Source organism: Octodon degus, unplaced genomic scaffold (genome assembly GCF_000260255.1).
Source record: "Octodon degus isolate 3935 unplaced genomic scaffold, OctDeg1.0 scaffold00026, whole genome shotgun sequence".
In the NCBI taxonomy this organism is placed as follows: domain Eukaryota; kingdom Metazoa; phylum Chordata; class Mammalia; order Rodentia; family Octodontidae; genus Octodon; species Octodon degus.
Window position 1 is genome coordinate 10,159,946 of NW_004524602.1, and position 20,403 is coordinate 10,180,348.

The 20,403-nt window shown below is 48.5% G+C and overlaps 1 protein-coding gene and 1 non-coding gene across 2 annotated transcripts in view; both read left to right on the forward strand.

The window, feature by feature from the left end:
* The window catches only part of Megf11 (multiple EGF like domains 11), a 184,417-nt gene extending 170,493 nt beyond the window's left edge, over positions 1-13,924 (forward strand). The window contains exons 20-25 of the mRNA XM_023712643.1: positions 1,199-1,435; positions 2,618-2,736; positions 4,553-4,619; positions 5,192-5,293; positions 7,480-7,536; positions 13,701-13,924. Of these exons, the coding sequence (XP_023568411.1) occupies positions 1,199-1,435; positions 2,618-2,736; positions 4,553-4,619; positions 5,192-5,293; positions 7,480-7,536; positions 13,701-13,924 (806 nt within the window). The remainder of the gene's footprint in view (positions 1-1,198; positions 1,436-2,617; positions 2,737-4,552; positions 4,620-5,191; positions 5,294-7,479; positions 7,537-13,700) is intronic.
* LOC111816113 lies at positions 13,324-13,449 on the forward strand. The gene has a single exon (XR_002820619.1). It is a non-coding gene; the product is annotated as a U6atac minor spliceosomal RNA (small nuclear RNA).
* Positions 13,925-20,403: the final 6,479 nt, after the last annotated feature.

Sequence of the window (20,403 nt, forward strand, 5' to 3'; positions counted from 1 at the left end):
TCCTGCTGTGGGGAGGTCACCGACCAAGTCGAGATGCCCTGTCCGAGTCTAGTTCTGCCACTGGCTGTGACAAGCCAGCCAGTTATGCCACACGCAAAGCAGGAAGGGCACAATCCTGGTCTCCCCTCAGAAGGCCAAGGAGCCCCAAGTGACTCCACCCTGGCTCTGTCACCAGTCAGACACCTCATGGAGGAGCTGGGGGGACCCAGCTGAGGCAGTGAGTCAAGACTCAGCACAGCCCTGGCACAGGTGTGCACTCCGGAGAGCGCAGCTTTCTCCCTACAGGGCTGCGACCCTGAGGGGTGGTACTGTCGGTGCTGGGAGCTGCGGGAGGAAGGTGAATGGGCTCGGAGTTACCCACACGACAGGAAAGGTGCCCAAAGATGCTTCTTTTGTAGTCTGAGAACAGGAGCACAGCACACTCACCTCCCTGGTGCTGTCAGGCAGCTGTTTAGCTGGCAGCCAAAGCTGAGATGCCGCCTGCTGGCTAGCAGGACAGCCGGGACTGGGAATCTGCAGAAGGGGAGAGTCATGCGTGTATAATCAAGAGGAGCCTTGAGGGCAGTAATGTCGGGCTCAAGGGCATGGCACTCCCAGCTTTTATTTATACTCTGTGTGAACCCAGGACCTTTGCACTGTGTGACATCCCCAGAACTTTTTTTTTTTTTTTTTGGGGGGGGGTCCAGGTTGAATTCTAACCCTTCTGCCTCGGCTTCCCAGGGTGCTAGGATTACAGCCTTGTACCTCCACACCCTGCTCCACTCCCAGCTCTGTCAGTATGTCACATGGCACCCACACCCAGGTGGGAGTGTTGTCCCTAGTTCCTTGCTGGTGAGAAGAAGCTGACCTGTTTTTCCTGCCTGCCAATTACTGTGTGTGTGATCTTGCCTTGTGGTGACAGTATTTTCACAAGAAAGGGAAGTAGTCCCTTTTTCACAGGGCTGTCCCAAAGATTCAGTGGCTAATTCTGTGACTCAAACTTAATGTCACATCCACAGTCACACTTGTTCTTTGTTACAACCTGGAACTTCAGCCTCTTTTAGGCAGCTGAAGAAATAGGCAGAGTGAGAGATCGGTCCAAACAGGACTGGAGAAAAGGGCCCAGACCAGAACGAGGTCTCCAAGCACTAGAGAGGCTGGAGCAGCCTGAGCCCAGCCCTGGCCACCGGACAGCAAGCCTCCCTCTGTCTGTCCACAGCTGCCCTCATGATGGAGGAGCTGAACCCCTACACCAAGATCAGCCCAGCCCTGGGTGCAGAGCGGCACTCGGTGGGTGCCGTCACGGGCATCGTCCTCCTGCTCTTCCTCATGGTGGTGCTGCTGGGCCTGTTTGCCTGGCGCCGGCGGCGACACAAAGAGAAAGGCCGAGACCTGGCTCCTCGTGTCTCCTACACCCCTGCCATGCGGATGACCAGCACTGACTACTCCCTCTCAGGTGAGGGCTCTGCCTGCCTAGGCCACAATACCCAGGAAGATTATGTGGCATCCTTGGGACACTACAGGGGTGGTGGGTCACCCCAGAGGACCAGTGGGGATGGGGAGCAGGAGCTTACCTGGGAGGGGCCCCTGGGGTCTTGCGCCCCATCTGAGCAGCTGTTCCCCCTTCACCAGGAGCAGTCACTTCAGAACATATCTCCCTCAAGCACCACTGGTGCCCCCTGAGACAACAGGCCACAGGGCCAGGGCCCACAGCCTGTCCATTTTTGTTTTGCTGGTGAAGACCTTAGGCCAACCCTCCAGGAGACAAGCTCTTAGTGCAGCAAGAGGGCAGGACCTGAGTTAGAGGGCTGCAAGGCTATACAGGAGCCCACTTTGTGCACAGATGCAGCGGGCAACTCGGGGCATTCTGCCTGGGGGCTGGGCTGGGCTGGGCTCCCGCGCCAGACCCCTCTTCCCCTAAATCTGTACTACCAGACTTGGAGATAAGGTTTGAGGGATTTGCCTAGAGGACAAGTGCTCTGAAATTTCCCATAATCCTGGGAGCTGGTGGGCTGCCTGGGTGAGAAATGATGGCAGGTCCCTGCAGCGGGCTTGTCAGTGACCTCCAGCCCCTGCACCTTGTGCTTAACCCTGACTTCCTTAGCTGGCCACAGGCCAGCTCCAGGCTGCCTCAGGAGCGGAAGGCCAGGTGCAGATCTTGCCTGCAAAGGACTTCTGCCCTGTGTCCCCCCTCAGCTTTAGACAAAGCCAGTGTCCTCTGATGAAAGATGGGCCTGGCCCTCAGATTTGGGGTTTTCTTTCGTGACTACACTGAGACAGGCTGGCTGGGTTCCCACCAACCCCTGGTATCCCGGGGCCTGCGGGAGAGCAGGAGGGAAGGGTGGGAGCCCTCTGGATGGCGGTCTGTCCGTGGACTTTTACAGAGCCTGACCCTGGGGAAGAGGCACCAGGACACCCCGCTGCCCTCTGCACTGGGCACCTGGAGGCTGGCAGCTGGCAAGGGGCAAGCCAGGCTCGCAGATTCCTGCTGGGGTAGCGGACACCAGGAAGCCAGGGTGGGGGCCTGGCGGGCGCTCCGCAATGTCCTCTCGAGGCTTCCCAGCCCAAGCATCAGCTTTGGGGATGTCTAGGCCCAGGGCAGGCGGATGATGGATATGGCACCTTGTTCTCTTCCCAGATTTGTCTCAAAGTAGCAGCCACGCCCAGTGCTTTCCCAATTCCAGCTACCACACACTGGCATGTGGGGGGCCTGCTACCAGCCAGGCCAGCACTCTGGACAGGAACAGCCCCACCAAGGTACCGGGCCCCAATTCCCTAGCCCCCACCCACTGTCCTCTCCCGAAGCCCTCTCTCTGCCTAGGAAAGAACTTCAACCCCCTGCTCACATGTAGGGTCTTTGGGGAACCAGTGCATTAAGAGCAGCCCTCTGTTGGGGCCAAGGATATAGCTCAGTGGCTTAAGAACCTGCTTGGCAAGTACAAGATCCTGAGTGGTTCACAGTATGCGTGTACTCGTAATGCGGGGACAACAGCACGTTATGTGCAGCGAGCAGGCCAATGCCACAGAACCAGCGGGCATCACGTGTCAGCACCCCATAGCACTGCTCACGTAACACAGCCCCGCCCTGCTGCGTAACCAACTGGTAAGCTTCAGGGGAAGACTTGTCATACATGAGCAGGATATGCCACATAGTCACTTTTGCCATTTGTCAACACATGCAATCAAAACACTGTGCCACCTACCCATGGCATCGCAGTTGTATTAACATTCGGTGTGCAATCAGCACTGCGCAGATTAACGCCCAACACTCAATAACCACCATCTTGAACTTGGACAAAACAGCTATCACCATACAAGGCCATGAACAGGGCCTTCTGCGACAGCTCCTAGCACAGCATGGCATCCTTAGCTACAGGTCAGCTCAGCATACAGACACGTTAATATGCCAGGACCAGTAGCAGAGTAGCAGGCAGAGTGGGAGACTGGGAAATGAGGAGGAACAGCCCTCAAGTGTGAGGGCCCGTGCGGCCCACACCCTGTCACCTCCTTGTTCCCCCTGGGACTCTCGACTTGCTGTGGGGCCAGGAGCAGAACTTCTGTGTTCAGGCTCCTACACTAGAGCTTTGGGAACCCATCCTTCCTGGCTGCCCCAAGATATGACGGCCAGCCCAGAGACCAGGCTTCCTGCTGCGGACAACACCCCGTGGCCACCCTTAGCCATCTTCCCGTGACACACCAGTACTCCACAGGATACACAGAGGCCAGCAGCAAACTCCATGGCCATCACTCCTGCACACCCCTTCCACTCAGACTGGTTCTGGCACTCAGAACAGGGAGCTGAAAGGAGGCCATCTGGTTTTCCCTGCAGGAGGCCTTGATTAACTACTGCCCCACTGTCCAGGCCACAGCAGGCCCAAGGCAAAGGATTCTAAGAACCAAGGACAAAGACTCCTGTGGCCACGTCATTTTAGTCTCAGCCTTATTGGGACACACCAGCCTGTCAAGGGGCCAGTTACTGCACAGTGGCCCACTTCACCCCAAGAGGCCAGGGCCCCTCAGTCTGCTAGGTCGTCAGGGTCACCTCAGCAGAGGCAGGCAGCCATGATGAAATGGAAGGACACAAGCTGCTGTGAGAATGCAGCGAGCAAGGGCTGTGCCACAGGGCTTTCCTGATACCCTTGCGAGCTAAGATGCTCTCACTGGGCCCAAGTCAGGTGGCAGAGGGAGCACTACTGCAGGCAGCCTCAACACCTCTCTGTGTTGGCCAGGCCTTTGGTGACAGATGAGACCCTGCTAGAGCCCCCTGTGCTGCACCTCAGCCCCACCTAGCTGTCCTGCCCATGAAGGGCAGCTTGGTTCAGGGAGTCCTGACCTTTAGAGGCCCTGCTTCCTGCCCCTCTTCCTCACAAAGGGCCTAGGAGCCCTAGAGCCTCACCTACACAGCTTGGATAGGCCTCAGCCCCAACACCATGGCCTGTCATGGGCCAACGAGCCCTCTCCCACCTCAGTGTCCAGGGCCTAGGTAGGTCATGGTCACAGGCTGGGCCAACTGATCACTGGGGAGGGGGGCCTGGGGCACTAGGTCTTAACTGCCTCTCCTGCTCTCCAACAGCTCAGTACCAAGTCCCTTGACAGAGACACAGCAGGCTGGACCCCCTACAGCTATGTGAACGTGTTAGGTCAGTAGTCGTTGGGTCCACCCCCCATCATGCCTCACCCCATCTGCCCCTTCTGAGGGGCCCTGGACCAGCTAGGAGGGAGAGGGTTAGGGTTACAAGTGCTGAGTAGTTTCCTCCAGGGGGAAGGGCTACAGGGAGGAAAGCCAAGCCCCTATCTGGGCTCATAAGCACATGAAAGCCAGACCCCTCTTTATTTCTGTAGCTAGAGGGTGGTGGCCCAGAGGGACAGGGGAGACAGTTGGGATATGGGAACTCCAGGTGGAAGCAAAAGGTGCCCGCACCATCTGGAAAGGGGCCTCTGCCAGATCCAGGCCCTATGAAGGGGTCCCTCTCTGGGCTTCTCATCCCTGCCCTGCTGAACACAAACTGCTGTGGGGTTGGGAGAGGGAGGGACCAAGGCAGATGCCCCAGCTCTGCCGGGGTCTGGGTAGTAGATGCTACTTAGAAGCCTCAGTCCTTTCTAGGTTGCCCAACCCTGAACCTCACCCCCTGCTGTACACCCCACCCACCCCCTTCTCCTGCCATACCAGGTCCTGGGAATAATGGCTCCTCCCTGTCATTCCTCTCACTAGACTCCCATTTCCAGATCAGTGCCCTGGAAGCCAGGTACCCGCCCGAGGACTTCTACATTGAATTTAGACACCTCAGCCGACCCGCTGAGCCACACTCACCAGGTCAGAGCCCCACCCAACCCTCCACTCCTCAGACCAGACCCAGCACCCACGGTGCTGCCCACCCCAACCCATGGTCCCAGAACTCTCGCTGCTGAACCCTCCAACATGATTCACCCACCTACCCAGTGCCCTTTGAAAAAGCAATCGGTCTGTATCCTCCCCACCTCTCTGTGGCTAGTGGGTATGGCCAAGGTAGGATGCTTTAGGGGAAGGAACACAACATAAATGCATGCCTACAGCACACAAAATTGCAACCCCCAAACCACTGAGAAATGACCAGGGAGTACAGCACCTTGGGCCAGTTGGCGTTCTAGGCAGAATGCCCGGTGTCCCCTGAGACCCCAGCCAAGCTCGCCCAGATCACGGAAGAATGGTTATCCAGTGGAGATCTGGAGAAACTAGAGCAGGACTGCTGCTCAGCATGTGGGAGCTCACCTGGTGGCTTGGGAGAGGCATCAAAAGGTGACCTGGCACGGGGTAGGAGGAGTTGAAGGAATGACTGTAAGCATGAACTGAATGTGGTTGTCCTACACACACTCAGGAGCCAGGCCTAGGGCACTGGACAAGTCTGGGCCTGCTTCTCCAGCTCAAAGGAAATAGCAGCTCAACCAACCTCTGCACCTTCCTGGGTCCAGCAGCGCTAGGAAGAGTAGACTCTAAATTCAACTACCTATCGAGTAGGGATGGGCCACAGACACACTGTGCCCATATCCAGAGAGCTGTGCTTTGGCTATGGCTCTCCCAGACAGTGGCCAGGGCAGTCGATAACTCCAGCAGTCACACCCCTGTTCCCTGCCTCCCCCCACACCCAGCACCACCATGTATTGCGTTTCACACAGGACCTCCTCTGTGCTCAGGTCCAACTCCTCCCTGCGCTCCAGATCTTCTTCCCCTGCAGGCCTTGCTTACAGGCAGGCAGCCTAGTGGCTGATGGGCGCCAATACTTGGGGTAGAGGGGCTCAAGTTGCACTGTAACTTCTCACTTGCTGGTCTCAAGAACAAGTCTGGAACTCTGTGGGCCCATTTCCTCTTCTATAAACAGGAAAAAGAGGTAACAGTTTAGCCACCCTGTAGGGACAGCACAGAAAGCCATTGTCTGGTGTATCGTGTTAAGGTCATGCCAGCCCGGACTGCTGCAGTCCTGTTTCTGAGGGGCCCTGGTGCCTCTAGGCCTTCTACATGGTTAGCAACGTGGAGAAACTGGAGCTGTTCTGCTGTAACACTCAGTGGTATAGACAAGGCAACCGCGGCAGTGAACTCCGGCAAATCAGGCTGGGGGCCTCTGGAGGGGGCCTCAGCAGCAGTGCTTCGGAGCTGTGTCAGAAACGGCCAGTCAGTGGAGTCCAACAGTCTCTTAGCACTGCTGCATGCTTTGCCTGCTAGTGTGTCCTCAGCTGAAGCCTTCAAAAAGCGGCCTTGACTTTGAGCCAGAGCCATTACCGTCCCAACCTAGAACTGCCAGGCTGCTGCTGTGCCGGGACTGCCAGTAGCAAAGAACTCGAGCTTGGTCCATGAAGCTTTATATCCTGCCTCTGGTTAGGGCTCAGGACTGCGTGTTGTGGCAGCCTAGGAGGAAAAACTGAGAGCAAAAGGGATGAAGAAATCTTTGGGGCTGAAAACCACTGGTAAATGTTTTTCAAAGACAAGTCTCAATTCTGTACAAACAACCCATCCTCCAAAAACGGGTCTGTAGATAGGAGAGGCTGCTCCCCTGTAAAGATGGCACGAGAAGCCCAGCCACCTGTCTGCCCTTTCAGGGTCCCCGCAGCCAAGCCTTGAATCCAGGGGAGGAGAGGCGGGCCACAGCTGACAGGTGAGAAACTGTCTCTGCCTCTCCTCCAAAATCCAGCAGAATGGAGAATGGCAGTGTCATACAGCTGCCTCCTCACAAGCTCAGAACTGTGACTTTACCTAGTGGCTGTGGGTGGCACCCAGGAGGTCTTTATGATCTGCTGAAAGGCTTGTCCCTAGGGTAAAGGTCAAAGGGAAAGCGGAGTAGGCCGGGGGTGCTGTGACCAGGCCCTTAAATGCTATGAGTCTTTTATGGATTCCTGTAGCTCATTATGATTTAGGGCAAACTCAGAATAACGCTCTAACAATAAACAACTATTTCCTGAGTAGGAGAGAGAAGAAACTGCACAGCATCCTAAACCTCACACCCCCTGCTTTCTTGTATTTTTCTGTAGGTGCTTGTGGAATGGATAGACGTCAGAACACATACATTATGGACAAAGACTTCAAAGGTAGAGTATCCAATCCTGACATCCTATTAAAAAGGGCCTAGCAAGAGAGTACAGATCTGAACTGGCCAGAAAGTTCACTCAAGAAACTGCATATTCCACGCCCCAAGGAAAACAAAAACAAAGAAAGGACCACAGGACCAGGGCTTCTGGGTAAGCACTGCCCAGGAGGAGTAATCATGATAATGAGTTCATCTTCCAATTTCAGTTGCACCTGCCTAGCAAATACTTGTGGGTTTTTTGGTTTTTGGTTTTTTTTAATGCCAACTAAATGTCTTCGGAAATGTAGAACGCCATTATCTAACCAATCAGTATGAGTTAAACTGATTATAAAATCTGAAATAAAGTCAATCTACCTGCCCCAGAGGCCTCCTGTTGTTGTGCTGGCGAAGACTGCCACTCCACACCTGCTGCCCGTCTAGGGCACAAGGAATACAAATGATACCTACCATTAATATTCTATGGGACTGCACCCTCCAAAGATCTTACCTCCAGAGCAGAGAAGGCAGCACAAGCCCCTGATACACAGAAACTGGAGGTCGGATCTTCCCTCTAGGATGCCTACAGGGGAAGCTGCAAGTGGAAGGCCCAGTCCTGCCTCCTGATTAGGGCCTAGGTCTGAATATCAGGTCTGTGAAATCGAGGGCTTTGGATCTCTGTCACTTATTAACTGTGACCTTAAGACTGTGAGCTCCCCAGGGCTCAGATCCATCTCAAAGGCTGCTATAATTATGCCCATCCCATCATCTAGTAAGGCTATCATGAGTAGCCAATAAAATCACAGATGACAAGCATTTTGCATATTATAAAGGTCAAACTAACATAATGGGGATCCACCAAAAGTCCTTCAGCCAAACAAAGATAATTCAATGAACATCCTTGATCAATGACCATCCTTGATGTAGCGGTGCAACAGAATCACTTGGAAGGTTTATTAAACACCTCCCGGAGACCAACGTAGGTAAAAGTAGAGCCCTGGAAGCTGCCCTTTGTGATGAAGACCGCAGGATACCCTCATGCAGCTTGGTATCCAACCACCATTTAGAAAACACTAGTCCAGACTCCTAAGTTACTATTTTGACCTTTTACATCCAGCCTTGGCTACACCCAAGACACAACCATCTCCTAAAACTAGCTGCTTATAGATCTTGGGGAGATCATTAGTGATGTCAAGAAGGGGCAGATGGCAAGTAACGTGTGCTGAGCAAAGAGCAGTAAGGATGAAGGACCATTATTGTTAGGCTGTCCAATACCTGGAGCTGCCAAGAATGGGCGGTCACACCCAGACTCCAAGCCGACCAGTAGATGGTACCCTTTGGGAGCTGGATTCTGACAATTTTCTGTTTTGACCTAAACTATCCAAATGCAGGCAAACGGCTTTCAGTAATTGAGGCTGACAACTGGGAAAGCAATTCTACCATTTCATTATGGTGACTGCAGTTTCACAAACAAGTTGGGGTTTGGGCGTACAGATCTTCAAGGGCCTTTCTGGCTTGGCGAACAGGCATGACTCAAGCATGAGTAAGCCCAGGCAGGCCCAGACAACTTTCCACGCACCCTGTTGTCCTCTGCATTGTAATGAGGATAGCTACTTTGAGACAGATTTGAAACCATAAATGTAAAAACTACACTAAGAAAGCAGAGTCCCTGCCTCAGCGTCACTCCATTCCTCTTCCATGAGATCACAGATCCGAGCCTCTGCGTGATTAAGGCCTAGCAGGCAGGCAGCCCTACTGCATTTCACCATGCTGGCTACAGTCATCCTTTAACTCAGAGACAAAAGAGTACTGTGTAGGCAAATATGCTGACAGGAGTGAGAGAACTCAAAAGGAAAAAAATGAAATCTCACAGCTCATAATGTAATATGACAGAAGTATTTACAAAAGACAAGAAAAAAATCCCACCTATTGGTTAAACCCCTAAATAAACATTTAGTTTGTACCACAAATTAAACTCTTTGGAAAACCACAGAACCAAATCAAATCACAACTGCCAAAAGTAAAGCTCTTAAACATGCTCTGAACTCCAGGAAAAGCCCTGGCCTAGGAACTAAGAGTGCGGAGCTGTAGCTCTCACCATGTGGCACAGACTAGATCACACGCGTCCGGGCCATGACCACCACCTCTTTAAGGAGGACAGCGTTCTGCCAGCCTCCCCTAGGGTGACACTCCCAGCCTCCCCAGCCCTGACACTCCCAGTCTTAGTGCAGTCAACATCGTGCTTTCTCCTATGGACTCCACTCACTGCCCTCCTGGAGGCCTTCCTGCTTCATTCTCAGCACATGATCGGGCAATTCCAAGAGGCACAGAGGAAACTGCCCAGAGGAAAGGCTCCGGGGCACTTGCCATGCACCTCTGGGGCCCAGGACTACTGCCATTTTCCCATTATCCCAATCTGTATGCTCCTTTGCCACCCAAGCTCCAAGTCTCACCATCAAATAACCACAGTTCTTACTTAGGAACCCACGCCTTCTGAAACTCCTTTTGCAGCCAGTGTTCTTTCTCTGACCCAGAGACCACCCCTTTCCTTTCCCCAGAGTCCATCTCAAGAGAAGGAAGCTTACCATTCAAGAAGAGAAAACCCAGTGTGACCTATTAACAGCATTAGACCTAGGGATTGGGGGTACATGCCTGTAATCCTAGCACTCTGGGAAGGCTGGGGCAGAGGACCACATATTCAAGTTCCACCTGGACAACTCTGAAAGACCCCATCTCAAATGGATATAGCTCAGTATATAAGCTCTGGGTTCAATCCCTGGGACCATTTAAAAAATAATTATTGACCAAACATTACGGTTGTCTCGATTTTGCCCCACACTTAAATTGGGCCTGAAGCAGATGTCAGATTCCACAGCCCACTCACAAAAAGCCTTTAGAAAGCCATCTCTGGATTTGTGCTTGCTTGTAAAATGTCCAGTTCAGTTTAGAAGTCCTGTCTCTTGTATATGACTACCAATGTTTTGAGCAGGTAGGAATTAGTGAGGCCAAATGCCAGGACATTTGTAAGATTCAGCATTGGCTCTTGATGCTCATTACCAGCCCAGCAGAGCAACTCCCAAGAGCTGTGGTAGTCCTGTGGCTGAAGCTTCTCCTTTATTTGCAAAATGCCCTGAAGGGTAGAGACTGGACAGGGGTGGGGCTGTAAAAGGATGAGGAAGTTAGAGCTGTTTTTTCTTCCCCTCTTGGCCTCCTCTCCTTGAGGGCAGGTGTAGGACTGAGCTAGAGAGAGGGCTGCCTGGGGTAGTGTCCACCAGCTGGCCTTGCTCTTCCCTCCAGTTCCCAGCAGGCACAGGTCAAAGCAATGCAATGCCCTGCCCAGCCACCAAGCCACCCAACACACTAGAAAGTTCTTTACCCTTGTCTGCGCCTCTGGCCCATGTATGGAAGATCCTTCTGCCTATCCTCAACACCAGGCTCAACATCTTTTATCTACTTAGGTGCATCTACTGCTCCAGAGATAACAATTTACAGTATTCCCTAAATGTTAAAAGCAGCCCTGACTTTCTGGTGAAAGTGGGAAGAGGTACTGGCGAGGCCGTCTTGGGCATGAAGCCAGAGAGCGCTTCACTAAAAGCTCTTTCACTGGCAGAACTTAGGCTGGCATACCCACAAGCAGCATGAAGCTGGGCCTCTTCTCTCAGCAGCACACAGCCCCACAGTTACAGGTATCCCTTGGTTGGGGTACAGCGGAGGAACAACCTGCACTTTAGATATGAGAACTGGAATTTTACTAGTAAGATTCCTGTGGGAGAAACATCTTGACTGGCTATCACAGAAGACCTGGGAAAAGTCCTGAGTGAATGAACCACTTACCAATACATGAACAAACTCTCCTAGTAACATCGCTTCCACCCAGACCCCTTTCAGATACAAGCTTCAAGTGGCCTAAGTGGAATGAAGTCTAACATTAAGTAGCACACAAAGTAAGCTATCACTGTTCTCAAATTTTAGACAACATGCAACCAAGCCAGCCATGCTAGGCTTTAGGTAATACTTAGCTTCCAAGAAGCCCTAGGCTATTTTGCCTTACTCCTTGCCTGATGGGTTTAGAGAACCCAAACTGGGACAGATGGGCTACCCCAGAGTTCTTGACCTAACCACCATTTCCAGGAGTCAGACTTTGTAGGCTGGAGCAGGTGAGCCAGGGCCCGCAGCCACCCTTCCCTTGAGAATCTCGATGGCAGCTGGGCCTTCTCAGCCTCCCTTTAGTTCCTGGTAGAACTGCCTGAACCTGCTCACTGCCAAGCAACGATGTTTTCTCCTCTTCTCTAGGGTCATATGCTATCAGGTTCACAAACCAAGACGAGAACAAAGCCAGCCTCCCTATTTGTAGGCTAGGTGCTAATGGAAAGTGCTCTGGTTCTAGACCCTCACCTGCTACCAACAGGCAGGGCACTGCTGGGGAAGTCAGTTCTGTACCTGAAGTCTCAATTTCCTCATATGCAATAATGGGAAGAGGAGAATAATAATTACAGCTATGCCTGTTTAACAGCATGGCAGATGCTTAAAAGAATTAGTGGGTACAAGTACTTCCGTAAACACTGAGGTAGTGTCAACCTGCTAGAATAAGCAGGCAGATTCCTCCACTAACAGAATTTCTCCCAACCCATCACTGACCTGTTAACAGGAGGAAAGGCTCTGTGTAGTGGCATAAGCTCAGCTCTTCAGTCACACACATCATTCTGTTCTCATAGGTCCCAGCCATGTCCCTTCACCCCTTGAACTATGTCACTTTCACTGTAACTCTTAATCTCTCAAGTTGGAGATAGAAGATAAATGGGGAGGTACCCACAATGCAAATGTGATGGTTATAGTAAATTTCACTTGCTGTCCTTTGAGATCGCTCCTGACAACCAAATCCTAAGGCCCAGTGTTTGCTGCTAGACTCAGCCTGCCAGAGGTGTGCAGAGGGTCAGGGCTCAGCTGGCTGCCTCTTCCAGACAAGTCGTGCTCCTTGGGACTACTGTAGAGGCAGTAATCTTCCTTAAAAAGGGAAAGGACAGTGTAAGGGCTTCCTCCAGGGGAGCTAGTTACCTCATTATATATTTGAAAAAAAGTTTGCATCTTTTTGTACCCTGAAGTCTTGTGGTAATGCAACTGAGAGGTGGCATCAGGAAGCACGAGTTCTAGTACCAAAGGACGCTGCTGAAACAGGGCCCAGTCAGCATTTAGGAGGACTGCAAAAAACAACCATCAAGAACACACTGCAAGCTTACTAGAAAACGGGAACTTTCGCAAAGCTAGCTTGAGGCTCAAGTCTTTTTCCACTTTTATTAGCTTTCAGCTTGCCCAGTTCTAAAAATGAGCTCCCGTAAAGCAGGGATGCCGCGAGCTTGCCACCTTTAAACTTGCTGATATCTGCCGTAAAACACACATTGCTCTTGAGTTGAAACCAGAAGACATGGGCTGCTGGGAGTAACACTGTAACTTTAATAGCAGCACTCGGAAGGTGAGGAAAAAGGATCGAAAGTTTTGAAGCAGCCCTGGGCTAGACAGCACCCCCCACACACAACAACATAGGCCAGGAGTCCCAAGGCATGGATTCAAGTGTCAACACTGGTATCTTTACTAGTTATGAGACCTTAGCCAAGTCACTTCACCTCTCTGGACCTGTATGCCATAAAACGCATACTATCATTTGCAGTAACTAAATATGTGTGAAAGCATATATTATGCATTTCTTGGATTGCTATCTACTAAAACCAAACATTTTCCTATCCTCCAAAAACAGAGTTCTTTAGAAAAAGAACCGTCTTGAAAAGCACAATTTAGACATCCAGTAAGTAAATGAGGGTTGTATGAAAGGAGAGGTTAGCTCTCCCCTTGACAAAAGTCGAAGAGGCCCTCGAGCCGGACACCACAGACAGGGTTAAGGCACGCACTGGCATGCTTTTCGAAGATGGAACTCCCTCTTTACTTGGTTTTACGTATGTATGGAATGTTATGGTAAGACACGGTACTAGTGGTGGTCAGACATTGAGTTGGTGGAGAAACAAAAATATACATGTGAAGTACTCAGTATTTTAATAAAGTAAATGAATCAATCATCAATTATCATGGTCTTTTCCAGCCCCAGGATCCCAAAGACACATAGATTTTACAGGTCTTTCTGGTATTTAAATTAAGACATGTTCTTGCTTGTCCTAAGAAATCTCTCTTGCCTTGCAGATTACATGAAAGAATCCGTGTGCAGCTCTAGTACTTGTTCCTTGAATAGCAGTGAAAACCCTTACGCCACAATTAAGGACCCACCCATCCTCCCCTGCAAGCTTCCAGAAAACAGCTACGTAGAAATGAAGTCACCTGTGCACAGGGGGTCTCCATACACAGATGTGCCACCCTTGTCGACATCTAATAAAAATATATATGAAGTTGGTAGGTGTCTCCAATAAGTGAACACTTAGTGAACCTGGGGCGCAAGTGCAGCACCGCAAGCAAAGCAGCCCTCTACATGCACCCTGCCTTGGCCGCACGCCCTTCTTTGGTTGCTTTTAAGGACAAGGTGAAATCTTTCCCAGGACTGTCCTGTCCCCACTGCAGGAAATCACTAACGTTCTTGTGCAAACCCTCACACACACACATACACACATACACACACACACCCCACCCCAGACTATGAAGCAGAACTAGGGTGGGGAGTGGGTACACAGGCTTTTAAGTTATTACTGATATAAACCTCAATTTAAAAAAGAAAATAACCAGAACCAATACTCAGACATTTCTGAATCATCTTCATAATTTAAACTGTAATCCTTGGCTCACTGAATACACCCCTTCCTCTGTGATCCTAAATCACCTGGGGCTGTCCAGAGGCCAGGGTTCCCATAGTGCTTTCACTTAGGTGTTCTGTACCTTCACAGCAAGCCTCCAACCTATCCATTTTCTGTCTACATTAAGACCCACCTCCTCCCCCCACCAAGTTAAATAGAACTTTCTTTCCTCCTAAGTCAACCAAAGCTAATCTGTTCTTTGAATTCATTTTTCACTATATTCCTTAGAGCCCACAGTCAGTGTGGTCCAAGAAGGCCTCGGTCCTAACTCCAGCTATATCCAGAATCCATACGACATCCCTAGGAACAGCCATATTCCTGGTCACTATGACCTCCTCCCAGTAAGACAAAGCCCTACCAGTGGGCCCTCCCAGGACAAGTAATCTTAAGAGGGATAAGCTTCTCTCTTACAGTGTGCTCTGCCGAATACTCTCTCTCTGAAAGAAGACAACTCTTGACTTGAATACTGATCCAGACTGGCTCCAGCTACATATTATTACGTTCATCTGGAACTACAGAAGAGCTTCCAAATGGGACTTGGCTTAACTGTTCAAATCCTATCACCCACGCAGCCCCCAGTCCTAAATGCCCTGGAGATTATGTGATTTGTAAAGCATTACTGCTACTCATCAACATCAGCTAAAATATTTAACATTTGCAAATACGGCACTTAAAAAAGCATGTAGAATAGCAAACCTTCCAAGGAGGAAAAGGGGCCTGGGAGGCGAGTTGGTTAAAGGACCTGAAAGGTACAGGTACTTTTGGTTACTATTACCATCAACGTCTGCTTTTTAATGCTAAGATAATTAGTACACATGTGAACTATTCTAGTATCAGTCCTAAAGTACTTATATGCCCAGTCCAATGAATTACAAGGGCCAAGATTACAGAATTTAGTCTAATGCTGACAACCTCCATTTTTTAAAAACCAATACTTGAATAAAAATTAACTTTCTCTCTTCTGCCCCATTAGTGATATTAGGCTAAAAACTGAAGAAAAGAAGTTTATAAATTGTAGTAGCTACTTTCAGTACACTAATTTCTAGACCAGCTTTACATTATGCCAATTCAAATTGCCAGAACAAATGCAAGTCAGTCCAGATCTTTTATTTTTTAAATGTATTTGGTACAGGGCCTCACTATGCAGCTCAGACTTGTAGCGATCTGCCTCCTCAGTGCTGGGATTACAGGCGTGTGCCACCACGCTGGGTCAAGGGTACCATCTCAGTGCGCCCAGGGGCGGGGCCAGCACAGTATATGGTGCCAGGGATCCAACCCCGGTCAGTCCCTGCGCCTGCCTAAGCAGGCACTTAGTCCACTGAGCTATCTCGCTGGCCCTCTGATCTTGTTATGTCGCCCTAATCTATCACACACTTGAGTCACTCCAATTGAAACAGGAAATACGGCATGGAGATGTCACTCTATCAAGTAAGCAGTCATAAACTAGTAAGAATTAAGTATCTCTAGAACTGGCTATTTAGGCCTCCCCAGTTTATTTAGTTGGGATCCCTTTACTCAGAAAATACTTGCTTTCAAGCACTTCATAAATCTTGAGCTTGATGTACAGAGGAAGCGAGACAAATGTCGCTATACCACGTTCACGTTGCTCACCATACATTATGCCTTTTGATGGAACTAAATGACACCAGTGATCAAAGAATGGACTATAACCAGTTGCTGAAATTGTTATAAAAACTTCTCAGTAAACAGCACAAGAGGATATGAAATGCTTAAAACTACCACATCTGAAGATGGCCTAATGTGTACTCCAGTAAGATAATGCTGCGGCTCCCAGCGCTCAGACGGCCTATACCTTCCATTCCTAGCGAACACCTGAGAAGGAGGCTTGGATGATGCCGAAAGGAGCCACCTCCCAAGTCCTACGGAGGACTTCTTCACGGGAGTTAAATTAAGACCATGGACGCTAATGGCCATTCCAGAAGCACCGCATTCTGGTAATAGTCCAGCCAGTCAAAAACACTTCTAACTATGTATAGAGAAGAGGAACTGGATGACTGCAAAGCTGGGACACTGTTACAGGAAGTGTGGGAGTTCTGAAACCCTTGGCAGAAATTGGAAGTCAGCCATGGAATTCATTAGTTTGGGCAACAAGAGCAAGAACATTAATGAGGAAGCCCCCCCACCCCATCTCACTCAAGGCATAAGCAGATTTTAGTGTTAGAAGAAAATATACGATACTTACGTGAATGCTGCATGTGTGCATGGGAGCAAGTGATCGGAAACAGTAAACTGGCTTTCAAAAAAGCCTTATTAAAATATTAGAGCATTACTTTGTAGGCCCAAATCAATTATTTCTCATACATATATAGAAAGAAATAGGTAAGACTTACCTCAGTATTCCAGGGCTGCAAATGTCAATTATTTTTGTGAAGCACGGAGGAAGCAGCATGGCGAAGTCAGGTCAGCGAAGAGAAGCTTCATCTTAGTTCAGGTCTCTCTCCTCCCTTACCCTGCATGCACTATAACTGCTACCTGGCAAAACTGCAAACAAGCAGCAGCAGTACTCGAGTTCCAAGTTTACCCACCTCTTGCCAACTACCCTCTGGGCAAAGGTACCCAGCAGGAGGTGGATGGCTAGAGCACTGAGTCAAGAGATTTTGGCACGTGACTGGCCCTCTGTGGACCCCTTTATTCCCCTTGCCAAGGGGGAGCAGGGAGGGCCAGAAAGTATGGAAAGGAGCCGCAACAATCCTCCAGCTCTAGCATTCTACGACTTTTTAAAGAAATGCAGAACTGAGACAATACAGAGAAAGGAAGGGCAAAGGATGTGAATGATCTATGGTGACAATAGCTGCCTTCACATATCTAAGAGTGACTGGTAAATGACATTATAATCTTACAGAGCAACTGTGAGAAATTGCTGTCTAGCACTGTCACAAACAGGTTCATGGTCAGCCTAAACAGGTGCACTGTGCATTTTATTGGTGACTCGGAAAATCTGGTATTTTTCAGAAACTAAATTTTCAATCAAAACTGACAGGCATACAATCCAGATGAATAAAGAAAGCAACTGTATAATAGCATAAGAGACTATGAAATGGCAATACTTTTTTAAACCACAGATTTGTAATATATTTGTTCACTGTGCAGAGGGATTGTACCTTGTACAAAATAAAATGAATTTCTCTAATTGAAGAATGCCTACTGTTATAATGCAAACTAAGAACATGCCTATCATCTACACTACAGGGTTTTAGGTTTGTGTGGTCAATGTACGCAGCTGTAAGAGTAAGAATTATGCTATCATGTGTTTGAAAATAGTAGTGAAAAGGCTGTTTAACAAGGGAGTCTCTGCCTTTAAAGTCATGAATGGAACCAGTATACTCTTCTTCATGTTGAGAGTATTTTTAAAGTGTATTCACATCTACTTCCCCAAATATGTATACTCCAGACGTCCATTACAGCTGTGCTCAGCTCCAGAGGCACAAAGGTAAAACAAAAACAGCCCAAAGGTATTTCTATGGAACAGAAAAAGAGCAAGCGCAAGGGCCATTTAATTCATATAAATTACACTAACAGCTTTCTACTAGACGCTCTCATCCAGGGGGCATCTGTCCCAAGACCTTTTAAAACATAACCTTCTGACCAAACTGACAGAAAAGCAACCGGATTCATTTTGTAACAAATTACAGTAAACAAAAACAAAAAACCAACTTATTGAATGCATGGAATAAGTTTAAATTTTCTAAAATATGTATATAAAATATCAGATTTGGGCCAAACCAAAACATTGCAGCCTGCCAGTCATAAAGGTTACATTGGAAAAAAAAAAAAAAAAAGTTACATGATACTCAAAAGTTACTTCAATTTAATATGATGTTTAACCAAAAATAATACAGTTTTGCTGCTATCAAGAGCCATTCTGAATGGATTAACAGGTAACTCCCAGGGGATGGAGATTTACATTTTAGCTAAAGTCAAAACATAATCACAAGCTATTAAGGCTAAAGAAGGTACTCAGAATAATTTAATATTATGTCCTACAAATCTGAGACTACTGTATTACCCAACACCATAAATGGTAACCAAATACCAGTAGCTGTGGGTTGTGTACTCCACTAGAAGTTTCAGGGGAGCCAGGGAGATGGCTCAGTGGAATAAGCGCTTCCCTGGCAAGTGCAAGGGCCTGAGTTCAATCCCCGGTTCCACCACAAAAAAAAAAAGTTTCAGGAATGATACATTCTATTAGTCATTCATCAGAGAAGACAGAAGAAACACATTTAATCTGTGAGGTAAGAAGAGATGGAAAAATCTAAGGGACTGATGGGCACATGGGGGATTAATTATACTATTATTTATACTTTTTGTATAATATTTTAGTACAAGTATAGAATTATAATACATATAGATGTCATTTTTTTAATAAATTCTTTAAAAACAAATGGTAAGTCTCAGATGGCAGCTGCCCAGGCTTTAGCAGCATGAGCCACAGGCTCGGACTCCTCATTCTTAGACAGCCCTAACTGCTCTCACATAGGGTCGCTGAGGGGAGATGATACCAGGGCTGTACACATGAACAGAGCATCTTCCCCCTTGAGGCTCTTAACAACGCGGTGATTATAAGGGGCAGGGATAAGCGAGAGGGTGCTGGAGATCACTGTGTGCTGTTTGGGTATTTTCTCCCTGCACTTGCAGAGCTCTGCGGACTGAGCAGCGTCCAAGCCAGCCCACAGAAGGCGGAAGGCCCGGTGCGCAGCTCCTGCATCAGGCTTCCTTCCTACCCAGCCCTACCTCCGAAGCCGCTGTAGCCAGAAGATGGGCCTGTGTGAAGCTTACGGACACGAACCTGACTCAAACGCAAGGAAGGAACGCTGCTGGGTACTAATCCTCACACTAGCTAACGCTGGTTAACAGCCCTCTCTTCAGAATGATCACTCCTATTTAATAATGCTCAAGAGCTAAAATCAAATGATGTTTCACCTATTAACTGCCTTACATCAACAGCCAAACAACTGCCACATTGTGTGTACACACCAATCTATACACTTGGATTTAACCACTGGTTCTGTTGGGTAGTTGTGCGGGTTGATCCACTGTCTGGTATATATTACAAAGATCATTTAAAAATTTTTCAACACAAAATGCTTTTATAAGTTCTCACTCAGACATAAACATAGTTCAAAGTACATATCGAAGTCAGCAGAATTTTATAAACAGCAGTAAACAAGCAGGTCTCTGTCTACAGTCGATGTGGCAGCCCATCAGCTACCTCCCCAGCACGCATGTGTACTCCGTCGCCCATCAGGGAAGCAGTTATTTGCAAATGTTCTAAAAGCTTTCCTCTTATTCAATGGAATTAACAGAAATAAGCAACATTTTAATCAAGTTATTATAAAACCAAAAGCATTTTCCACAGTATATTCTTGACTTTTACTTATCCATTAAATTTGAGTTAGAATGCAGAATATTTTAGCTTTAGTATCCGAATAGAGTTCATTCAGAGAATTAAGTTGGATGAACCCCAGAACTGACCTAATCTAGTCCCATCATTAACTGGAAGAACATGAATGCACAGCTGTAACACAACCTCTGTCACTAGGTCTAGTTTTGTACTGAATCTGCCATCACCAGGTATGGTGGTACACACATGTAACCCCAGCACATGGGAGGCTGAGGCAAGAGGATCACTGAGAGTTTGAGGCTGGCATGGGCTACACAGTGAGTTCAAGGCCAGCCTGGACTGCACAGTGAGATCCTACCTCAAAAAACCTAAATAAATAAATCTTTAACTTTCAATGTTGAAGTCAAATAGTTTAGCTTATTTTCTAATATATGTCTTGAATGTATATATTACACAAGTATTATTTCAAATATTCTTCCGTCTAACTCCATCTCTAAGAAAATGGATACCCTTACTCCTTATATATGAGATGCAATGGTATTAGCATATTATATCACTTACTGTTAGCATAAGGCTCCCACAATTTGGAGAACACAGCCATTGTTCAAACATTAGAACAACAGCTCCAGTTTCTCTGGTAGACTGTATAGGTGAACAGGCAAGGGGATCTGTGTAGTGCCAGAAACAGGTGCGACACCAGCGCTTGCCCAAGCAGGAGAGAAAAGCTCAGTGCTCTCCT